The following is an 18,039-nucleotide window of genomic DNA, read 5'->3' on the forward strand; positions in this document are numbered from 1 at the left end:
CCACCTCACAGGGTGTTTGTTGTGAGAGGGGAAGGGTAAGGAGATTGTCAGCCCCTTTGAGTCTCCTGTAGGAGAGAAAGGGGGGATATAAATCCAAACTCCTCCTCCTCCTCCTCCTCCTCCTCCTCCTCCTCCTCCTCCTTCTTCTTCTTCTTCCTTGACACCGTTCAGTCCTTTTAAAGAAATCTTTCATTCTTGTGGAAATATTTTCCATTTTATTTACTTCCTTTATACCTTGCCTGTCTCCACAATGGGACCCCTCCCCCACACACATCATTTTGTCCTCACAACAACCCAGTGAGGAAGGTTGGGAAGAGACTATGTGACTGGCCACGGTCTCTCAGCAAGCTTCTATCACAGCATGGGGATCCCCGACACGGGCCCCAATTCAACACTTCAGTCACTACAGTGTGCTTCTTGGTGTGTGTTCTGTCCCCAGCTGGCTTCAGTTGTAGGACCTTAAGCGCCAATTTGTTGGAATTCCTCGTAGTCAGAGTAGCTGGTCTTAGAAATATTTCCATTCCCCCTATAACTAACTTCCTTGCCAAAAATTTTCTAGATTATTTGAAAGCTGAAATAATAGAATCTGGGTGTGTGTGTGGGGGGTGTGTGTGTGTGTGGTGTGTGTGTGTGTTTAGATAAAAATCTGGTCCATTTGAACCCTTATTTATATTGTAAGCTGCCTTTGGTTACTGTAAGGTAGAAAGGGAGCTAATAAATGTTTTAAATTTAATTTTTTGGGGGGATGATTGTAATAGTAATATCTGTTTGCTGGAAAGATAGTTTTAAAAATATATAGTATTCAGGTAAACTTCTGTTAGGATATCTAATGCATCTAGAAGTCTGAAATTCTGATTATTTCACAGTGTATTTTCTTACTCGCCAAGCCAATCCAAATAGAAAAATCATGCAGAGCTACCAAAAGATGAGTTTGGATCTTAGATATGTTCCAAAATTATAATTAAGCCCTCATCCGCAGTTTCCATGTTCTTTTGTTGCTCCGCTTTCCATTTTACCAAGGATTGTGCATCTAGTCTGAATACTGCTTCAAGTAAAACAAAACAAAACCCAGGCTTGGTTCTCATTCTGGTCACTAGTCTTAGGTGTATTATGTGGCCTGTACCCGAATGCAAGCACTGAAAGGGCACTGGCTCAGAACTGCTGTTCTAAAGCTGCAACTTTTGTTGGAAAGAGAAAACCAAAGAGTTTGGCCCGTGCCTGGTGAATCTGAAGGGGCAAATATGGCAGGGTTACCAATTGGCGTAGGTTCCATGCTCTTTTCCCTTCTGCAAAACAAGCAAATAATTGTACATTGTATTTTCGAAGGCTTTCACAGCTGGAATCGCTGGGATGTTGCGGGGTTTCCAGGCTGTGCAGCCATGTTCTCCTGACGTTTCTCCTACATTTTCTCCTGACATTTCGCCGACATCTGTGGCTTCCTGATGTTTTGCTGCATCTGTGGCTTTCTCCCACCCTCTGAAGATGCCAGCCACAGATGCAGGTGAAACGTCAGGAGAAAATGCTACTGGAACACGGCCGTACAACCCAGAAACCCCACAACGCCCAACTGCATTGATTTACTTCGAGTAATAGAGGCACCCCACAGATCTCATTTTCTTCAGTAGGTAGTTTGGTACAGGATTGCGATAGTTATTTTATTTATGTAGAATGTATATCGCCTCATTGCATTTTATGATGCAAAATGGAAAGAAATGCTGTCCTTTGCAGAATGAAGCAGCCAACCCATTGTAATGTGTGTAGGATTACTTGGTAGTCAGGAGGTGTTGAGGACATTTGCCAGAGAGATGGTGAACTTAATGGAATGGCTCAGTAGATTCCATGCTTGCAGGTGTACAGGCTATTGATTGCTCAGACTTTTGGTCCAACGGTAGCAGAGGAGGGCAAGTATCTGTCTTACTGGTTGTGGTGGGTTTTCCGGGCTGTGTGGCCGTGATCTGGTGGATCTTGTTCCTAACGTTTCGCCTGCATCTGTGGCTGGCATCTTCAGAAGTGTATCTCAGAGGGAAGTCTGCTACACACTGTGTCCAGTGAGAAGGGAATGTTTTAGTGGGGTATATATTTTCCATGTCCCCACGTGGGGAACCAATCAGTAAGTGTTTGGGTGGAACTTGCTATGCAAAGGTGTGGTTGATAGTATAGTATTGCAGGTGGGGGTTTTCTGTCCAGGGAGTGATTCACATTAGCATTCCCTGCAGCAGCAGCATTGGTGAATGCAAATCCTGTGTTTGGGTGGAGTCCATTGTCCATGATTGGTTCCCCCACCAGGGGACATGAAAATTTATACCCCACTAAAACATTCCCTTCTCACTGGACACAGTGTGTACAAGACTTCCCTCTGTGATGCACCTCTGAAGATGCCAGCCACAGATGCAGGCGAAACGTTAGGAACAAGATCCACCAGACCACGGCCACACAGCCCGGAAAACCCACCACAGCCAGTGGAATCCAGCTGTGAAAGCCTTCGACAATGTATGTCTTACCTTCTCTCTTCTCTGCAGAGATTTACACCATCCAAGGCAACTCACACGGGAAGCCCTGTACCATCCCCTTCAAGTACGATAACCTCTGGTTCTACGACTGCACCAGTATGGGTCGTGAAGACGGTCACCTCTGGTGCGCCACAACGCAAGATTATGGCAAAGATGAACGGTGGGGCTTCTGCCCCATAAAGAGTAAGTTACTTCTTTCTGGGGAGGAATGATGTTTCCTGATGACGGTTGGACTAGCAGTAGTTAGCCTGCAGTGGAAGTGAAAAGAGGCTTGTGTCAGGTGCCTTCAGTGGGACATCATCTTCTGGGGCTGCTCCAGTGAGAGGTTATCTCCATTTTCCTTTTGACTTCGTGGCCTTCAGGAGCACGGCCTGTTGAATTGTCCTGTACCACGTAGCTGCTCTTTCCTCTGTCTCTTGTTTCCCAAGCCTACTTGATGCTCCCTCACCATTGGCTGCCTCCTGAGCGATTTGCTCTTCTTTTTTATTTTTTTATTACATATATTTTTATTGTATCATTTGAATTTTACAGTTTATAGTAATTTCCTTCTTCATACATTTTCAAACAATACTTTTCCCCTCTTTTCTCCCTCCCCCCATTACTTCTTCTTCATAGTTTTGTCACACAAACAGCAGTAAGTTCATTCTCTGTAGCCTCTTCTCCCATATTTCTTCGTCGAGTCGAGCTTCTTTCATCCAGTCCACGTATATTATCCATATCTTCAAAATTTCATTCTGTTTATCTTGCCACGTCTTATTTTTGGTTAGTATATCGAAAATATCAAGTGTCCCTTGTTCCCAGATATATTCTAACCATCTCTGAAGTGTCCATTTTTTCCTTTCTTTCCAGCCCAAGGCTATTGTTGCATGGGCTGCTTTCATCATTATTTTATACATATAACTATATCCACCCTTCTGTCTTCCATTACACCCATGAACATTAAGTCATTATTTAAATCAATATTTATCTTCACCAGTTTCTCGAGCGATTTGTTCTTTAACCACCAGGCCACAGAGCATTCACTGCTGTGTCACTCCAGTCCCTCCTTCCCATTCTCTCTCACCCTGCTTGCTGTTAAGACCTCCCTCCCACCAACAGGTCACAAGACTCGGTTTCTCCAAATCAACTTGACTGCCATTCCACAAAGCAGCAACGCTCTTCTCAAGTTCACTTGGAAGTGTGACCTTTTACTCTCAGTGGTGAGAGTACTGAGGAACGTTCAGGTGTCGCAACAATTAAGCCTCTGACCAGGGGCAGGGGACTCTCAGGCAGAGAGTTGTTAGCTTAATATAAACATACAAGGTGAGGATGTTGTGGGTTGTCAGTGTAGTAAAAGTTGCAGTGCTAGATTTGTCAAAGGATATGTTCCTTGAGTCCTGGTAGCCAGCAGGTCAGAGGCTCATTCCGCACATGCTGAATAATGCACTTTCAAACTGCTTTCAGTGCTCTTTGAAGCTGTGCAGAATAGCAAAATCCACTTGCAAACAGTTGTGAAAGTGGTTTGAAAATGCATTATTTTGCGTGTGTGGAAAGGGCCAGAGTTTCTGAATTTACCATCTGAAAGGACAACTCAGTTTGGGTCAGCTCCTACTGTGTACACTGGTCTTTAAAAAAAAGAAAGGTGTACAGGAAACTGTACACCTTTGGAATATGCTGCCGCAGGAGGTGGTGATGGCCACTAACCTGGATAGCTTTAAAAAGGGCTTGGACAGATTTATGGAGGAGAAGTCGATCTATGGCTCCCAATCTTGATCCTCCTTGATCTCAGATTGCAAATGCCTTAGCAGACCAGGTGCTCAGGAGCAGCAGCAGCAGAAGACCATTGCTTTCACATCCTGCATGTGAGCTCCCAAAGGCACCTGGTGGGCCACTGCGAGTAGCAGAGAGCTGGACTAGATGGATTCTGGTCTGATCCCACAGGCTAGTTCTTATGTTCTTATATTCTTAAACTCAATTTTCTTAATCTTTTAAACTTTTGGAATGAATCCCCTGCCTTATTTCCAGGACTTAGAATGGAATACATATCTTAGTATACAATCTGATTTGAAAAGTAAAATGAACAAAATAATACAAAACAGAACTCACCCGTTGACTGACCCATTGGCATAAAGGATAGGCTAGGAAATTTACACAGACTCTTCCCTTTCTCCTGTTCCCAAAATGCACTTTCTCTTTACATGCCCCCACCTTCCCCCTCAGCCTAACAGCTTCCCTTCATTCCTCCTAAGCATTACTTAGGCAATAGACCTAGACGTTGGGGGGCGGGGGGAAAGCCCTCCTGATTGTTCTGAAATGGTAGTCTGGAAGAGTGGGAGAAGCTACTGTTGTGTGAGTGGGGGAAGACAGAGAGGAATGAGAAAGCCGAATTAATGCACAGTGTTCTTTACTTTCCCTGCAAAAGAAGAGGAAAAGTCGCAGTTTCGGAAACTGTGGGGATTCTCTGATCTGAGATCGTGATGAGTTCTGAAGAGGAAAAAACGTGTGCAGAATCCAACCTGAAGGGAATCCAACCTGAGGGGAATTTACATTCATTGTGAAGTACATAATGGCTTTTTCCTCATTAGGACTATTTCCAACATTTTACGCCTTACAGAACCTGAAGGCTGGAATGAAGACTTTACAGTAACCCCAAAAGTGCCATAAAATAAGCAGGTGCCCCTAAGACTTCTTGATGTCAGTTGCCCAGAAAGTACTTGTGAATTGACATGCAGATGAGTAACATTGAAGTATGGTAATTCCCTTTTCCTGGCCGTCCCTTTCAGGCAGTGACTGCGATACATTCTGGGATAAGGATCACTTCACCAGTAGCTGCTATCAATTCAACTTTCAGTCCACCCTGTCTTGGCAGGAGGCTGGAAAGAGCTGCGAGCAGCAAGGGGCTAGCTTACTCAGTATCCCTGAGATCCACGAGCAGACATACATCAATGGTGAGCCTTGGATTGAGCCATCTCCAGAGGGCGTGAAAAATGTTGATTCTCAAGAGCTCTGTTGCCTGCTGTCCCTCTTTTGTTCATTCTTCTGGGAGGCAGCTGATCCTTAGGTGGGAGGGCGGGGCGGGGAGAGGGGACCAGAAAAGCAGCTATCTGTGCAAAAGTGTCAAAAGGCCACTGAAAGGATTTTGGGGTCCAGTTCTGAAATCATTGGAGAAATCCACAAGGAGATTCTCTCTTTTCTTTTTGGTATTGCTGCAGATTTTTGTAAATATTGTTCATGGAAGGGAGGGGTACACGTGTGGATCCATCAGAAGACAGGTGGGAGTCAGGCACAACTGCAGGTTGACAGGGTGGGGCCCCAGAGGAGACTTTGGCGAGTTGGGTGGGTGGATGGCTGGGTGGGTGGGGTGCTTCTTTTTGGGCAGGTGTGGCTGGAGGCAACTGATAGCAATAAGATGTCTGATGCTGTGGCATTCTTGCATTCCTTCCTCTCTCTGTCAGGACTCCTCACAGGTTATAGCTCCACACTCTGGATTGGGCTGAATGATTTGGACCTTAATGGGGGCTGGCAGTGGTCAGACAACTCACCCTTGAAGTTCCTCAACTGGGAGAATGGTAAGTCAAGGAAGTGATTTCGAAGAATATCAACAAGACATGTCATCCAATGAAGATGCACTGAATTGTCATAAACGAGATTCCAGTTAATTACTGTATATACTCGCTTATAAGTCGACTTTTTCAGCACATTTTTTGTGCCTCGACTTATACGCGACTTAGATCCTTGACTTATACGCGAGCCACCTGCCGCCACTGCTGCTGGTCATCCCCTTCACTCACTCACTCACTCACTCACTCACTCACTCACTCACTCACTCACTCACTCACTCACTCACTCACTCACTCACTCACTCACTCACTCACTCACTCACTCATCTTTTCCTTTCAGGTTCTGACAGAGGCGTTCCAGGGGTAAATGGAGCTCGGAGACAAATTGTCTCCAGGATGCCCCCCCAGCCTCTGCCCCCCACCCTTGATGCCCCCAGGCTCCATCCCCACTGCCCTTGACCCCGTCCATGTCACCATGGACATGAACAAGGTCTAGGGTGCCCACCTCCCCCCCAGACTCGCCCTGCCGGCTTCCTGCTCCCCAAGCCCCACCCCCGGCCTCAGTGCTTATAAAAGAAGGTCTCCGAGGCCGGGACTGCAGTCTCTTCTGGCCTGCCTGGAGGGGAGGACAGAAGAGTCTGCAGGCTGCCGGCTGGGAGCCCACCTGGCAGGGGGGAAGGAAGGGAGGGGGAGTTCAGGGTGGGATTAAGGGCGCTTGGGGCTTCCTGCTGCCCCATCGTTTTTGCGTGCCTCGGACAGGTCGGGGCACGCGAAAACGAGGAGACAGCAGGACTTCCTGGTCACGTGGGGGGCTGATTTTGCGCCCCCCACGTGACCAGAAGAGTGGCGCCCGGGGACAAGGGGTACCCCTTGTCCCTAGGCAGATACGCCACTGGGTTCTGAGGCTTGGCTTCAGGGAAGCTGCCGCTCGGGCAGGGTGTCTCTATGATTTTCTTAAAAGGGCAATGCTCCAAAAGCAGGTGAATGTTCTGTCTGGTGTTTCCTTGCTTGCAAGCAAGAGCAGCCAAGGGCTGGGGCTGCTGTGGGGATCCAGGAGGGGGCAGGGGTGGGGGAGCGGTCTGGTGGGGAGCGGGTGCCCCGGCTCTTCCCTGCCCCCTTGGAGTTACCACCCTAGGCAAGGCAATCCTTGGAGTTACCACCCTAGACTTATACAAGAGTCAATAAGTTTTCCCAGTTTTTGGTGGTAAAATTAGGTGCCTCGACTTATACACAGGTCGACTTATACACAAGTATATACAGTAAATGTATTCGAAATAAAATAGGGATTCTAAAATCTAAGCCTTAAAATAAACACTTTCATGATGGGATGAGAAAGTGTGGCTTCACGGCAAGGTTGTGTAGAGCCTGTGATGGAAAACTGACCACTGGTCTTGACCTCATCCTCGCCTTTCCCAGCATGCTTTTAGCATGCTGTCAGCCACCTTATGGAATTTCACAAAGCATCATCTGAATGTTTTCTCCAAAGTTGCAGAACAAAGTTTTTTCACCAGAGCTTTGCTTATGAAAGGAAAAGGTAGGTTTCATCTGAACCTTGCAGAAGATGACATCTGTCTTTGCTGTGACTGAGGAGAGGATGACCGCCCAAGGCATTTCCTGGATACGAGCATTGGAGGCAGGATGTAGAATCCCATAAATGCTCACCACCTTCTGGCGCCAGAATTAAACCTGCCGAACTCATACTTCTGATTCTCATCTCAGACAGCTGATCCAGAAGGACACCATGGTAGATGGAACTGAAAGCTGCCGAGAAGTCCAAAAGAATCACCAGAGTTTCCCCCACCTGTTGAACGCTGCCTAGAAGAGTGATCAGGGCAGTTTCAGAAATCATGTTGAAGTGGGCCTAGGCAGTCCTTAAACATGACTGACCTCTGGCCCCATGACATGCCATTCACAATCTGTGGTTTAAATAGAAGATGAGGTGATTTCCACCCTGCTTCTGTTTGTAGGTCAGCCAGACAATCCCCATGAAGAAAACTGTGGAGTGATTCGGACTGAATCATCAGGAGGGTGGCAAAACCGGGATTGCAGCATTGCTCTGCCTTACATTTGCAAGAAAAAACCAAATGCCACCTCTAATACATATCTGACAGGTACGTAATTCAGAGAGGGGAAACCCAAGCATAGTTTACATGTCTGCAAGAGGCTAAACATTACTACCATGTGTCAGCCTTTCTGCAACCCCAAATGGCCACTGGCTGAGCTGGTATGGTACCATTGAATATTCATGTCAAAGGCCGTTTCCGCACGGCCATGGTGGGGGTTGGGTTGGCGTACATGACGCGCCAGAAACTACCGGGACAACGGCGTCACGCTGCGCCGTTGCCCGGTCGACCTACCTTCTCTGCGATCGTCCGGCGCGTCACGCCCGAGGCCAGAGGATTGACGCCTGCCCTGCCCTGCGCGATTTCAATCCCGGCTTACGCCAGAGGCGAGGGACGTGTCCCCAGGCCTCGGCCGGTAGCGCCCGGAGCAGTCGCGCCAGAAGAAGTTGTAGGTCGACCAGGCACGGGGGAGGGATGGCGCCTTCCAGCCCAGCTGCGCTGGTGCTCAAGCCGCGGCAGCGGCTGAAACCGCCGTTTCCTCCGGTAAACCTACGCTTTCGGGGAAGTGCGAGGGTGGGAAAACGGCGGCTTCGCACCGCTCGGGAGGCACGAGGGCGGCACAGCTGCAAAGCAGCTGTGCCCCCCATGCGAACAGCTCCCTGGGGACAGCGTTTTTGCCGTCCCCAGGGCGCTGTATTAGGCCTGTGCGGAAAGGGCCTAAGTCAGAATGTTGAGAGCCAGCATGGTGTAGTGGTTAAGGTGTCAGACTCAGACCTGGGAATCCCAGGTTTGCATCCCCGCTCATGCCGTGGAAGCGTGCTGGGTGACCTTGGGCCAACCAAACATGGCAACCATTTTCCTTCTTCTTCCCGTGGTGGCCATTTTGTCCCCCAACAACTGGGGCGTTGGAGGTTCTATCAATATAACGTTATAACAATCTGTGTAATAGGTTCTCTTGAATTCCCCTTTTTATAAGAAAGGTAACTCTTTATCCCCTCGCACCTCCACAACAAAAGGGGCTAGATCCCAAAAATCTGAACATTCGGAGAACCTGGTACACATGTCGTTATAATATTATAACAATATTCAACTTGCTGATTTTATTATTAAAAATTTAAAAAGCCCCATTGGCTAGGGTGTGGCGGGGGTGGGGGGGGCAGGCAGCTGCTGCTGTAGGACAGGAGCTGGGAAATTGTAGGGCAGCCTGCCATGTGGAAGTCCTCTTTCCTTTGCGCTGTGTCCGTGGCTGCAGTGGCAGCGGGGAAACCACACTAGCCGGTGCCCCTGTGGAAACCACCTGGCTTAATAAGGCTATTTCTGTTCCTGTAAAGTATTGTGAGATGTAGACTAACATTTACATAAGCATAAGCATAAGCATTTTATTGTCATTGTGCACGCACAGCGAAATTTACAGCAGCATTCCTCGATGCACACAATTTCAGACTCACCCCCCATCCTCACTTTCCCCTTCCTCCACCCATCCCTACACAGCCCCAAACACATCAACACGAAGCCGCGGAGTTTAGCATAGCCACAGCTCTAGAGTAGAAGCTGTCTCTAAGCCTCTTTGTCCTAGTTTTGATAGACCTGTATCGTCTGCCGGATGGTAACAGTTCAAAAAGAGAGTGTGCTGGATGAGACGGGTCTCTCAGAATATTTTGGGGTTTCTTTAGGCTTTGGGGATTATAGAGTTCTTCCAAGGAGGGGAGAGGGCAGCCGATAATCCTCTGTGCAGTAGTGATCACCCTTTCATACAAAAGTATGAAAGCAGAAAAATTGCCTCCAAAGAGGGAGTTGCTGGAAGAACTGAAATATTGTTATGTTTTGATGCAATTCTGCTTTGGAGCAGACCAGGTTTGGAAAACTGGCTTATACATTTTCTAAATGAATCAGTGGTTCACAGTTTCACACAACAATGGGTCATTCCACACATGTAGAATAATGCACTTTCAAACTGCTTTCAGTGCTCTTTGAAGCTGTGCGGAATGGCAAAATCCACTTGCAAACAGTTGTGAAAGTGGTTTGAAAATGCATTATTTTGCGTGTGCGGAAGGGGCCAGAGGTGATTGTGGGGCTGGCCAGCTGACTTTTCCTTGTTCCCTCCTTCCTTTCGAGGGGGGTTGAAGGGGAGGGCAGGCCGGAGGCAGCAGGGTCCCAGGGAGGGGTAGGAAGAAGAGGGAATTTTGTGTTTTGATCTGAAATGACCAGCCAAAGCTCTGAATGTGGGTTTTTAGTTTAAATGCTTTTATTTTCTCCTCTGATCAAACCGTCTTTTTTGGGGACCATCAGTTCAGGCTATTAGTGCTGGGCTAGTGACTTTCAGCTTTCTGGGCTACAGAGGTTTGAGTGTGAGTTTGCAGTGACACCCGGATCCCACGACTTTTCTGAGTTCTGTCAACTAATCGTGGTAGATCCGTGGCTGGAGACGAAGGTTGACTGTGATCCCAGCTGGCAGCCGTTCCAGTCTGACTGCTACCGACTGACCAGTGAAAAGAAGACTTGGTTGGATGCCAAAAAGACCTGCCTGTGGAGCGAAGGAGACCTGGTGAGCATACACACCGTCCCTGAGCTGGAGTTTGTGACCAAGCAAATCAAGCAAGGTAAGTCAAGTTGAGTCAAATCCTGTATACTTGCATTCATTGGTATATTTGCCTGGTGTTTCTAGAGCAGCATATGGAAAAATATTGCTTTAATGGTTTCTCAAGAGTTTTGGGGCAGGAGAGCAGGGGTCAGATCCAGAGGGGAAATGGCACCTGGAGACAAATTGTCTTCGGGTGCACACACCCCCCCCCGCAGCCTGGGGGGGCGGGGCTCCACCCTCCCACCCTCCCCCCTTTGCTCCCGGCTCTGGAGGGGAGAGCAGAAGGAACTGCTGGCTGCCGGTTCCCTGGAAGCCGGGAGCAAGGGGGGCAGCAGGGGGTGCCCTGGACCCTGCCCATGTCGATGACAACATGGGCGGGGTTGAGGGCACCAGAAGACAATGAGGCAGCAGGATCTTCTTCCTGATCACATGGGGAGGCCGATTTTGTGTCCCCCCCACGTGACCAGTTCAGTGGAACCCGGGGACAGAGGGTACCCCTCGTCCCCGGGTAAATATGCCACTGGTCAGATCAACCATTTCTGTGTTCTGCCTCTCGACCTCCAGTTTTGTATTTACATACCATGAGAGATCAGGTAAATGGGTGACCAACAAAGGGAAGATCCAAGAGTAGTTGTAATAAATTTTATAAAATGCCTTAAAGATTTCCAATTAAGTTTTAGTGGTTCATAAGGGATTAATTAAAAGTACTTTTAATGCTGAAGAGGGGCAGATTCTCCTGCAGAACAGTCCTTCTCTCTTGCTGGAGAATCTTAAACCAATACTTCATTGTTTGCACTCGGAACTTCTTACACTTTAGCCCACCCTTGCCCTATTCATCTTATTGATTTGCATTCAGGGTGATGCATGTTATACTTCTTATACTGGCTTTAAGGGTGAGAATCATAGAGTCACAGAGCTGGAAGAGACCACAAGACCATGAAGTCCAACCCGCTGCCATGCAGGAAGACACAACCAAAGCACTCCTGACAGATGGCCGTTCAGACTCTGCTTAAAAACCTCCAAAGAAGGAGACTCCACCACGCTCTGAGGCAGCGTATTCCACTGTTGAACAGCCCTTACTGTCAGGAAGTTCCTCCTAATGGAATCTTTTCTCCTGCACCTTGAACCGACTACTCCTTGTCCTAGTCTCTTGAGTAGCAGAAAACAACCTTGCTGCATCTTCAGCATGACATCCCTTCAAATATTGAAACATGGCAATTACATCACCCCTTAGCCTTCTCTTCTCCAGACTAAACATACCCAGCTCCCTAAGACCTTTTACCATTTTGGTCTCCCTCCTCTGGACCTGTTCTAGCTTGTCAATATCCTTCTTGAGCTGCAGTCCCCAGAACTGGACACAGTATTCCAGATGATGTCTGACGAGTGTGGAATGGAGAGGTACTGAAGTTAGGAGGCTTCACAGTATATCTGTAGATTAGGTATGTCTATGCCTGGTGAATGGTAAAAAAATACAGGCAGAATTGGTGTGACTGAGTGGCAATTTTGTCTTGCTTTGGTAGATGTTGAGGAACTCTGGATTGGCTTGAACGACCTCCGCCTGCAGATGAACTTTGAGTGGTCCGATGGCACGCCCGTGCAGTTCACTTTCTGGCACCCTTTTGAGCCCAACAATTTCAGGGACAGCCTGGAGGACTGTGTGACAATCTGGGGACCGGTATGTGTGCAGCAGGAGGAGACTGAGAATGAGTAGGGGATGCACTTTTGAGTACTGGCAAGCATGCGCGCTCTCCCTTTAATGCCCTGTTTAGGAATACAAGTGTTCTTAGCAAGTCTTTATTGGCATAGACAACAGTACAACAATAATAAAAAATGGATTAAAAAGCATATACAATACAGGAAATAAATGTTAGGTCAAAGGAAATCTACTGGCGTTTAGTAATTTCCAGGAGAAAGTCTGCCACTATCATACAGAAAGAAGGATCAGGATTGTTTAACAAGTAGTGTAATCTAATTAAATCGGGGAGATGGGGTAAATGTAAAGGAGTAAGATTCACATACTTGGATCCGATTTCCTTGAATCTGAGACAGTGTGGGCCAGAGATTCAACTGAGCCATCGTTACATGGGCACAATCTTTTAGCCTTTTCTTGCTTATTAAATCTGCCATGTAACAAGGCAGAAGGCATAACATTAAACCTGGCGAGCATTATGTCTCTCCTTTGAGCAGGGTTTATTAAGCAATACAGGTAGTGTGCCAAGTGGCCCAGTTCAAATGGGAGAGAAAAGAATGCAAGTGTTAACGAAAGGGCATAAGTAAGCCAAATTTTTCACTGAAGGTTGATATAAGCCCACAGTTAATTATCAGAGGCGAGAATGAACTATCTCTTCAAGAACATGACATAGGGCAGGCCATATAATTATTGGCAGCTCTTTCCTCTTTGCAATGGAGAAAAAACCCTTAGAAATTATTAATCCTCCCCAGTCTGTGTCCAAAACAAGCACTCAGCAGTGACTCAAGAGGTGATGGGGTGGGACTGAGACTGGACCTGCCCCAGTAGACAGTCACTGGGCCTTTCCCCACTTCAATAATGGAAGGTCATCTAAACTGCGTCCGTTTGACTCCTCTGCTTTCGAGCACTGAAACTTGCTCCCCACAGCAGTTTGCTCTTACCTAAATAACGCGGGGTCAGAATCCCCATGACCCCGCCAAGCATTTTGGCAGCTTGTCCGGAGGGCGAGGTCTCTGCTGGGATTGGCTGCGCTTCCTTGCGGCGTCGCGAACCTCCCATTTTAGGCGGAACTTCCTGGATTTGTTTCTTACAGTGCAGGACGGAATTGCTGAGAAGACGTGCAGACAAATTTTACAATTTTGAATTTACAATTTACAATGTACCATTCTTCATCCGCGTGCGCTGAACCCGACATGCAGACGTCCATTTTTTTAAATGAAAATGGTAGTAAGGAAAAGTCTGCCCGTGCAATGCGCACGAACTGCCCCACTGTGACCTGATTGGAGGGAAGTGCGCACGTCACCAGGAATGGCACGAAATTCAGTTTCACGCTTGCCTGCTCAGCACGTGGCTTTTCAAAAAGGTGCTCTTCGACCAGGACCTAAAATGACGCGCGCTGAGGGGATGGGAGAGCGGCAGAATCGGGGTGGCTGCGTTGTCGCCGCTGGTGCGGTGAGGAGCGCTGCAGAACCCCAGGTCATTTGCCCTGAATAGCCCACAACAAATGGTGAATGGGGAAAGGCCCCCAGAAGCAGAGGGCTGAGGCAAAGAGGGCGCTGGGCTGGGCTGGGCTGGGCTGGGCTGGGCTGGGCTGGGCTGGGCTGGGCTGGGCTGGGCTGGGCTGGGCTGGGCTGGGCTGGGCTGGGCTGGGCTGGGCTGGGCTGGGCTGGGCTGGGCTGGGCTGAGCCCACCTGCTGAGCCCACCTTGACTCTTGCCCACGTCTCCAGAATCACTAACCTGCTCCTGACCACAGGAGACTGAAGGAGACATTTCTCCATCCATGCCAGCACTAACAGTTCTTGAACTTTTAATTATCAAATCACTTTTTGTGTATTGCTATAATAAGTACTGGCTGAAATCTGGAAGGGAGGTCAGAGAAGGGGAACAGAGAGGCAGGGAGAGGGAGGTAGCTATAGGCCATGGACGTCTCTACTTCCTCCTGCTACAAGATTCTATATTTCCTAAATATGCAGAGTCTATTTATTGGGTTATTTTAAAATAATAATTGTCTGATTTTTCCCCCTTTTGTCTCTGCTGTGCTTGTTTTATGGATTTTCCTTTTTGCGAGACAACGATGCTTTTACGGCAGGACGAGATTTGAGATGGAATATCTTTGTAGTGCTCCACAGTCGCACAGTAATTTAAAATAACTACTTTTTTATTTTATTAATTTGATTTATTTAAAATATTTATACCCTGCCTTATACCAAAGTTTCTAAACAGTTTACACAGATTAAAATAAAACATCGTAAACAGTTTTGATCTCAAAACTGCTGCTAAGAGAGGCTGTTCCATTTTACCATGTTACTGGTTTCATTTATTTGATGAAGAAGTGGGTCTTTGGTAAAAATGTAGCATTTCTCAAAGTTTTAAAGCCCCCCCCCGGGGGGGGGGGGGGGAGAGAAGAACAAGGAAATTTAGCAGGAAATGGAAATATATTCAAAAATTACTTTTCTATCAAACTTCCTTTGTTGGTTTGGCAAAATGAAATACATCATTTATAACTTAGCATATACATTGTACCTTAAAGTTGAGAAAGTCTTGCAAACTCCTGCATCCTGTGTTACCATAGCAGGCGTGTCTTAATTTTGGGGTATCGAAAAAGCTGGAAAAAAAATAAAAGTGGAAGGTAGAAAACAAATCCTGTAGTAAAGAAAAGGAAGAGTATTATTTGGAGACAGACACTTTCACTGTCATAATCAGTAGGATTTCCAGTTTGTTTTGATATCAATTTTTATAACATTGACAACACTAAGCTCTTTAATTAAACACACTACAGCTTCTTAATTGTTACTAAAATTATAAACAAGAAAGTAATCTTGACATAGCTGTAGGAATTATTATCTAACACTTTAGGCTTTCTATTCATTTTGAGTAAAAATTTGCCTTTCATTTCACTCATCCCAAAAGCAAAACAGAAACAACCCCTTATTGTCCCCCAAAATTTCTTATTTTTTTCCCATCATAAAACCTGGAAAAGTCCTGAGTCTTTTTGTGCGACTTTGAATGGGAAAAACCTTCACTCATTCTAATTGAGAAAACCCACTCATTTATCTTTTTGGTGGTTCACAGTATCCATAAAACTCACTTCCAGCACCACATTTCAAATGAATTGATTTTCTTGCCATCAACTTTCTTTATTGTCCATTATCCCATGTAGCTGTGAAAGTTGGACAATGAAAAATCTGATAGGAAGAATGTAGATTCATTTGAAATGCAGCGTTGGAGGACCCCAAAAGGCAAATCAGTGGGTTATAAATCAAGTCAATCCCAAACTCTTCCTAGAAGCTAAAATCACTGAAAATGACTAACAGCCCAATCCATATGTATATGGGGCAAGCCCAATGGTGGGATTCAAATAATCTAACAACCGGTTCCAGTGGTGCAATTCAAATAATTTAACAACCGGTTGTTTACAAGCACCATTTTAACAACTGATTCTGCCAAAGTGGTACAAACCTGCTGAATCCCACCACTATGGGTAAGCCCCATCCATACAAGGGGGAATGACCACAGGAGGCATTGAGGGCTTGCGCCAACGGGTTTGCCCTCCTAGCCATCATAAGTGGCAAACAGAGAGGTAGGTGTCATGGAGCTCTAACCAGAGGTGGGATCCAGCAGGTTCTCACAGGTTCCCGAGAGTAGGTTACTAATTACTTGTGTGTGCCGAGAGGGGGTTACTAATGGGTGATTTGGCCACGTGATTTTTGCCTTTGTTACGCCCCTCCTCTCAGCAGTAGCGCGCAGAACTTGAAGCAGTCTAACAGGAGGTGCACCGGCGTGCGTGGCAGCCTGCGCCTGCGTGCATTCGTTTCCCGCCCAAGGACCGGCGCAGCGGCTGCGTCCTTGCCACAGCCCCGCCCAGGAATGCCCCGCCCCCAGAATGCCCAGCCACGCCCCTGTTGTGCCCCCCCATTGACACTACGCCACAGTTTGAATCCCACCACCATGGGAACCTGTTACTAAAATTTTTGGATCCCACCACTGGGTAAGCGCCATCCATACAAGGGGGAATGACCACAGGAGGCATTGAAGGCTCGCGCCAACGGGTTTGCCCTCCTGGCCAGCATAAGTGGCAAACAGAGAGGTGAGTAGGTGTCACGGAGCTCTAACCCTCTTGCAGCTGCCGCTTCCACAGCTGTACCATCCTAACATGGAGGCCAATGCCACTGGGGGCATTCCGGGGGTGTTCCTGGAGGAAGAGCTGACACTGCTCAGTTTCCACTGGGCTTTGATCCCAGGAATGCCGGCGGGATGGTCGATGGACTTATGCCACCCAAATTGGGTGGCATAAGTCTGTTCAGCCCTATAGAGGGTTGCAGGTGGTTGCGATAGTTCAACTTTTTACTGCCTCCCTGCACTGCCTGGAAACCCTCTGGGGGTGGCACGGCAGCACGGTAGCAGCACCATCCCCAGCCACCCTGGGAACTGGATTGGGCTGTCAATGGCCCCTTCCGCACACGCAAAATAATGCGTTTTCAAACCACTTTCACAACTGTTTGCAAGTGGATTTTGCTATTCCGCACAGCTTCAAAGAGCACTGAAAGCAGTTTGAAAGTGCATTATTCTGCATGTGCGGAATGAGCCAATGATATTGTGAGAAGACCTCAGTCACAAAAAAGCCAACAATTCTAGAAAAGGTTGAAGGCAGCAGGAAAAGAGGAAAATCCAGTGTGTGAGATGGATTGACTCCATCAAGGAAGCCACAGACGTAAGTTTATAAGACCCGAGCAAGGCTGTTAATGATATGGTGTGTCGGAGGTCATTAATTCATAGGGTCTCCATAGGCAGAAGCAACTCAAGGGGGACTTAACACATAAGGACCCAATTCAGAGAATATGGCATAAGTGGAGTTGTTTTTTTTACTGCTTCCTAAAAATTCCCAGTTTTTTAACTGGAAAAACTGAAACAGTCCTCAAATCTTTTCATTCTATTCATTTGGAATAAATAATTTTTTAAAAAGATGTTGGCTCACTCAAATTTATCAACTATTTCATGGGAGGATCAGTGTCCCCCAAATTTCCCAGTTTTTTCACTTGGAAAATTTGAGGAAGAAAAGGTTCTCAGAAAAAATCTTTCCCCCTGAATTTTCCAGAAAAAGTTAGTCCTGGGCAGAGGACTGGAAACTTTAATTTCATTTAATTCCCTTCATACCCCGCTCCCCCCACAGGCAGGGCTCAAGGTGGTGTCCAACAAACAATTTACATTTACACACATTGAAATTAAAACATTTATTTTAAAACCATCTTTCCAGTTTAAGTTAATATGGTGGCATCACATCTACCTTCATAAAATAGGAACCTGTTCGGAAGTAGGGTAGTCCATGATGCATCCAGAGACCACTGGCAACCCAGATAGGAGCAATAGAGATGACAAGGGGAAAGAGGGAAGGAAGGGAAAAGAAGGGGAGGAAATGCTGGCAAAATGCTCGGTGCACAGAGAAACCGCGGCCACTCTAAAGAGATAAATGTAAATATTTATCAGGGAACTACGTTTCAGATAGGAAAGCTGATAGAAAGCGATAGCCTTTAGCTACCCTGCTAGCTGGGGGAAGAAGAGAACACTTCTGAGTAGAAGGAGAAAAATTCGATTTGAGAGTATCAGTCTAAGGACAGACAAGAGAGGACTGAAGGCTCTCTAATATTACAGCCCTGT

At 47.0% G+C, this 18,039-nt stretch overlaps 1 protein-coding gene across 1 annotated transcript in view; it reads left to right on the forward strand.

The window, feature by feature from the left end:
* MRC2 (mannose receptor C type 2) overlaps nucleotides 1-18,039 on the forward strand; it is a 58,614-nt gene that overhangs the window by 29,120 nt on the left and 11,455 nt on the right. The window contains exons 5-10 of the mRNA XM_048517598.1: nucleotides 2,520-2,693; nucleotides 5,273-5,437; nucleotides 5,945-6,058; nucleotides 8,017-8,160; nucleotides 10,524-10,712; nucleotides 12,214-12,368. Of these exons, the coding sequence (XP_048373555.1) occupies nucleotides 2,520-2,693; nucleotides 5,273-5,437; nucleotides 5,945-6,058; nucleotides 8,017-8,160; nucleotides 10,524-10,712; nucleotides 12,214-12,368 (941 nt within the window). The remainder of the gene's footprint in view (nucleotides 1-2,519; nucleotides 2,694-5,272; nucleotides 5,438-5,944; nucleotides 6,059-8,016; nucleotides 8,161-10,523; nucleotides 10,713-12,213; nucleotides 12,369-18,039) is intronic.

Source organism: Sphaerodactylus townsendi, linkage group LG15 (assembly GCF_021028975.2).
Source record: "Sphaerodactylus townsendi isolate TG3544 linkage group LG15, MPM_Stown_v2.3, whole genome shotgun sequence".
Taxonomy (NCBI): domain Eukaryota; kingdom Metazoa; phylum Chordata; class Lepidosauria; order Squamata; family Sphaerodactylidae; genus Sphaerodactylus; species Sphaerodactylus townsendi.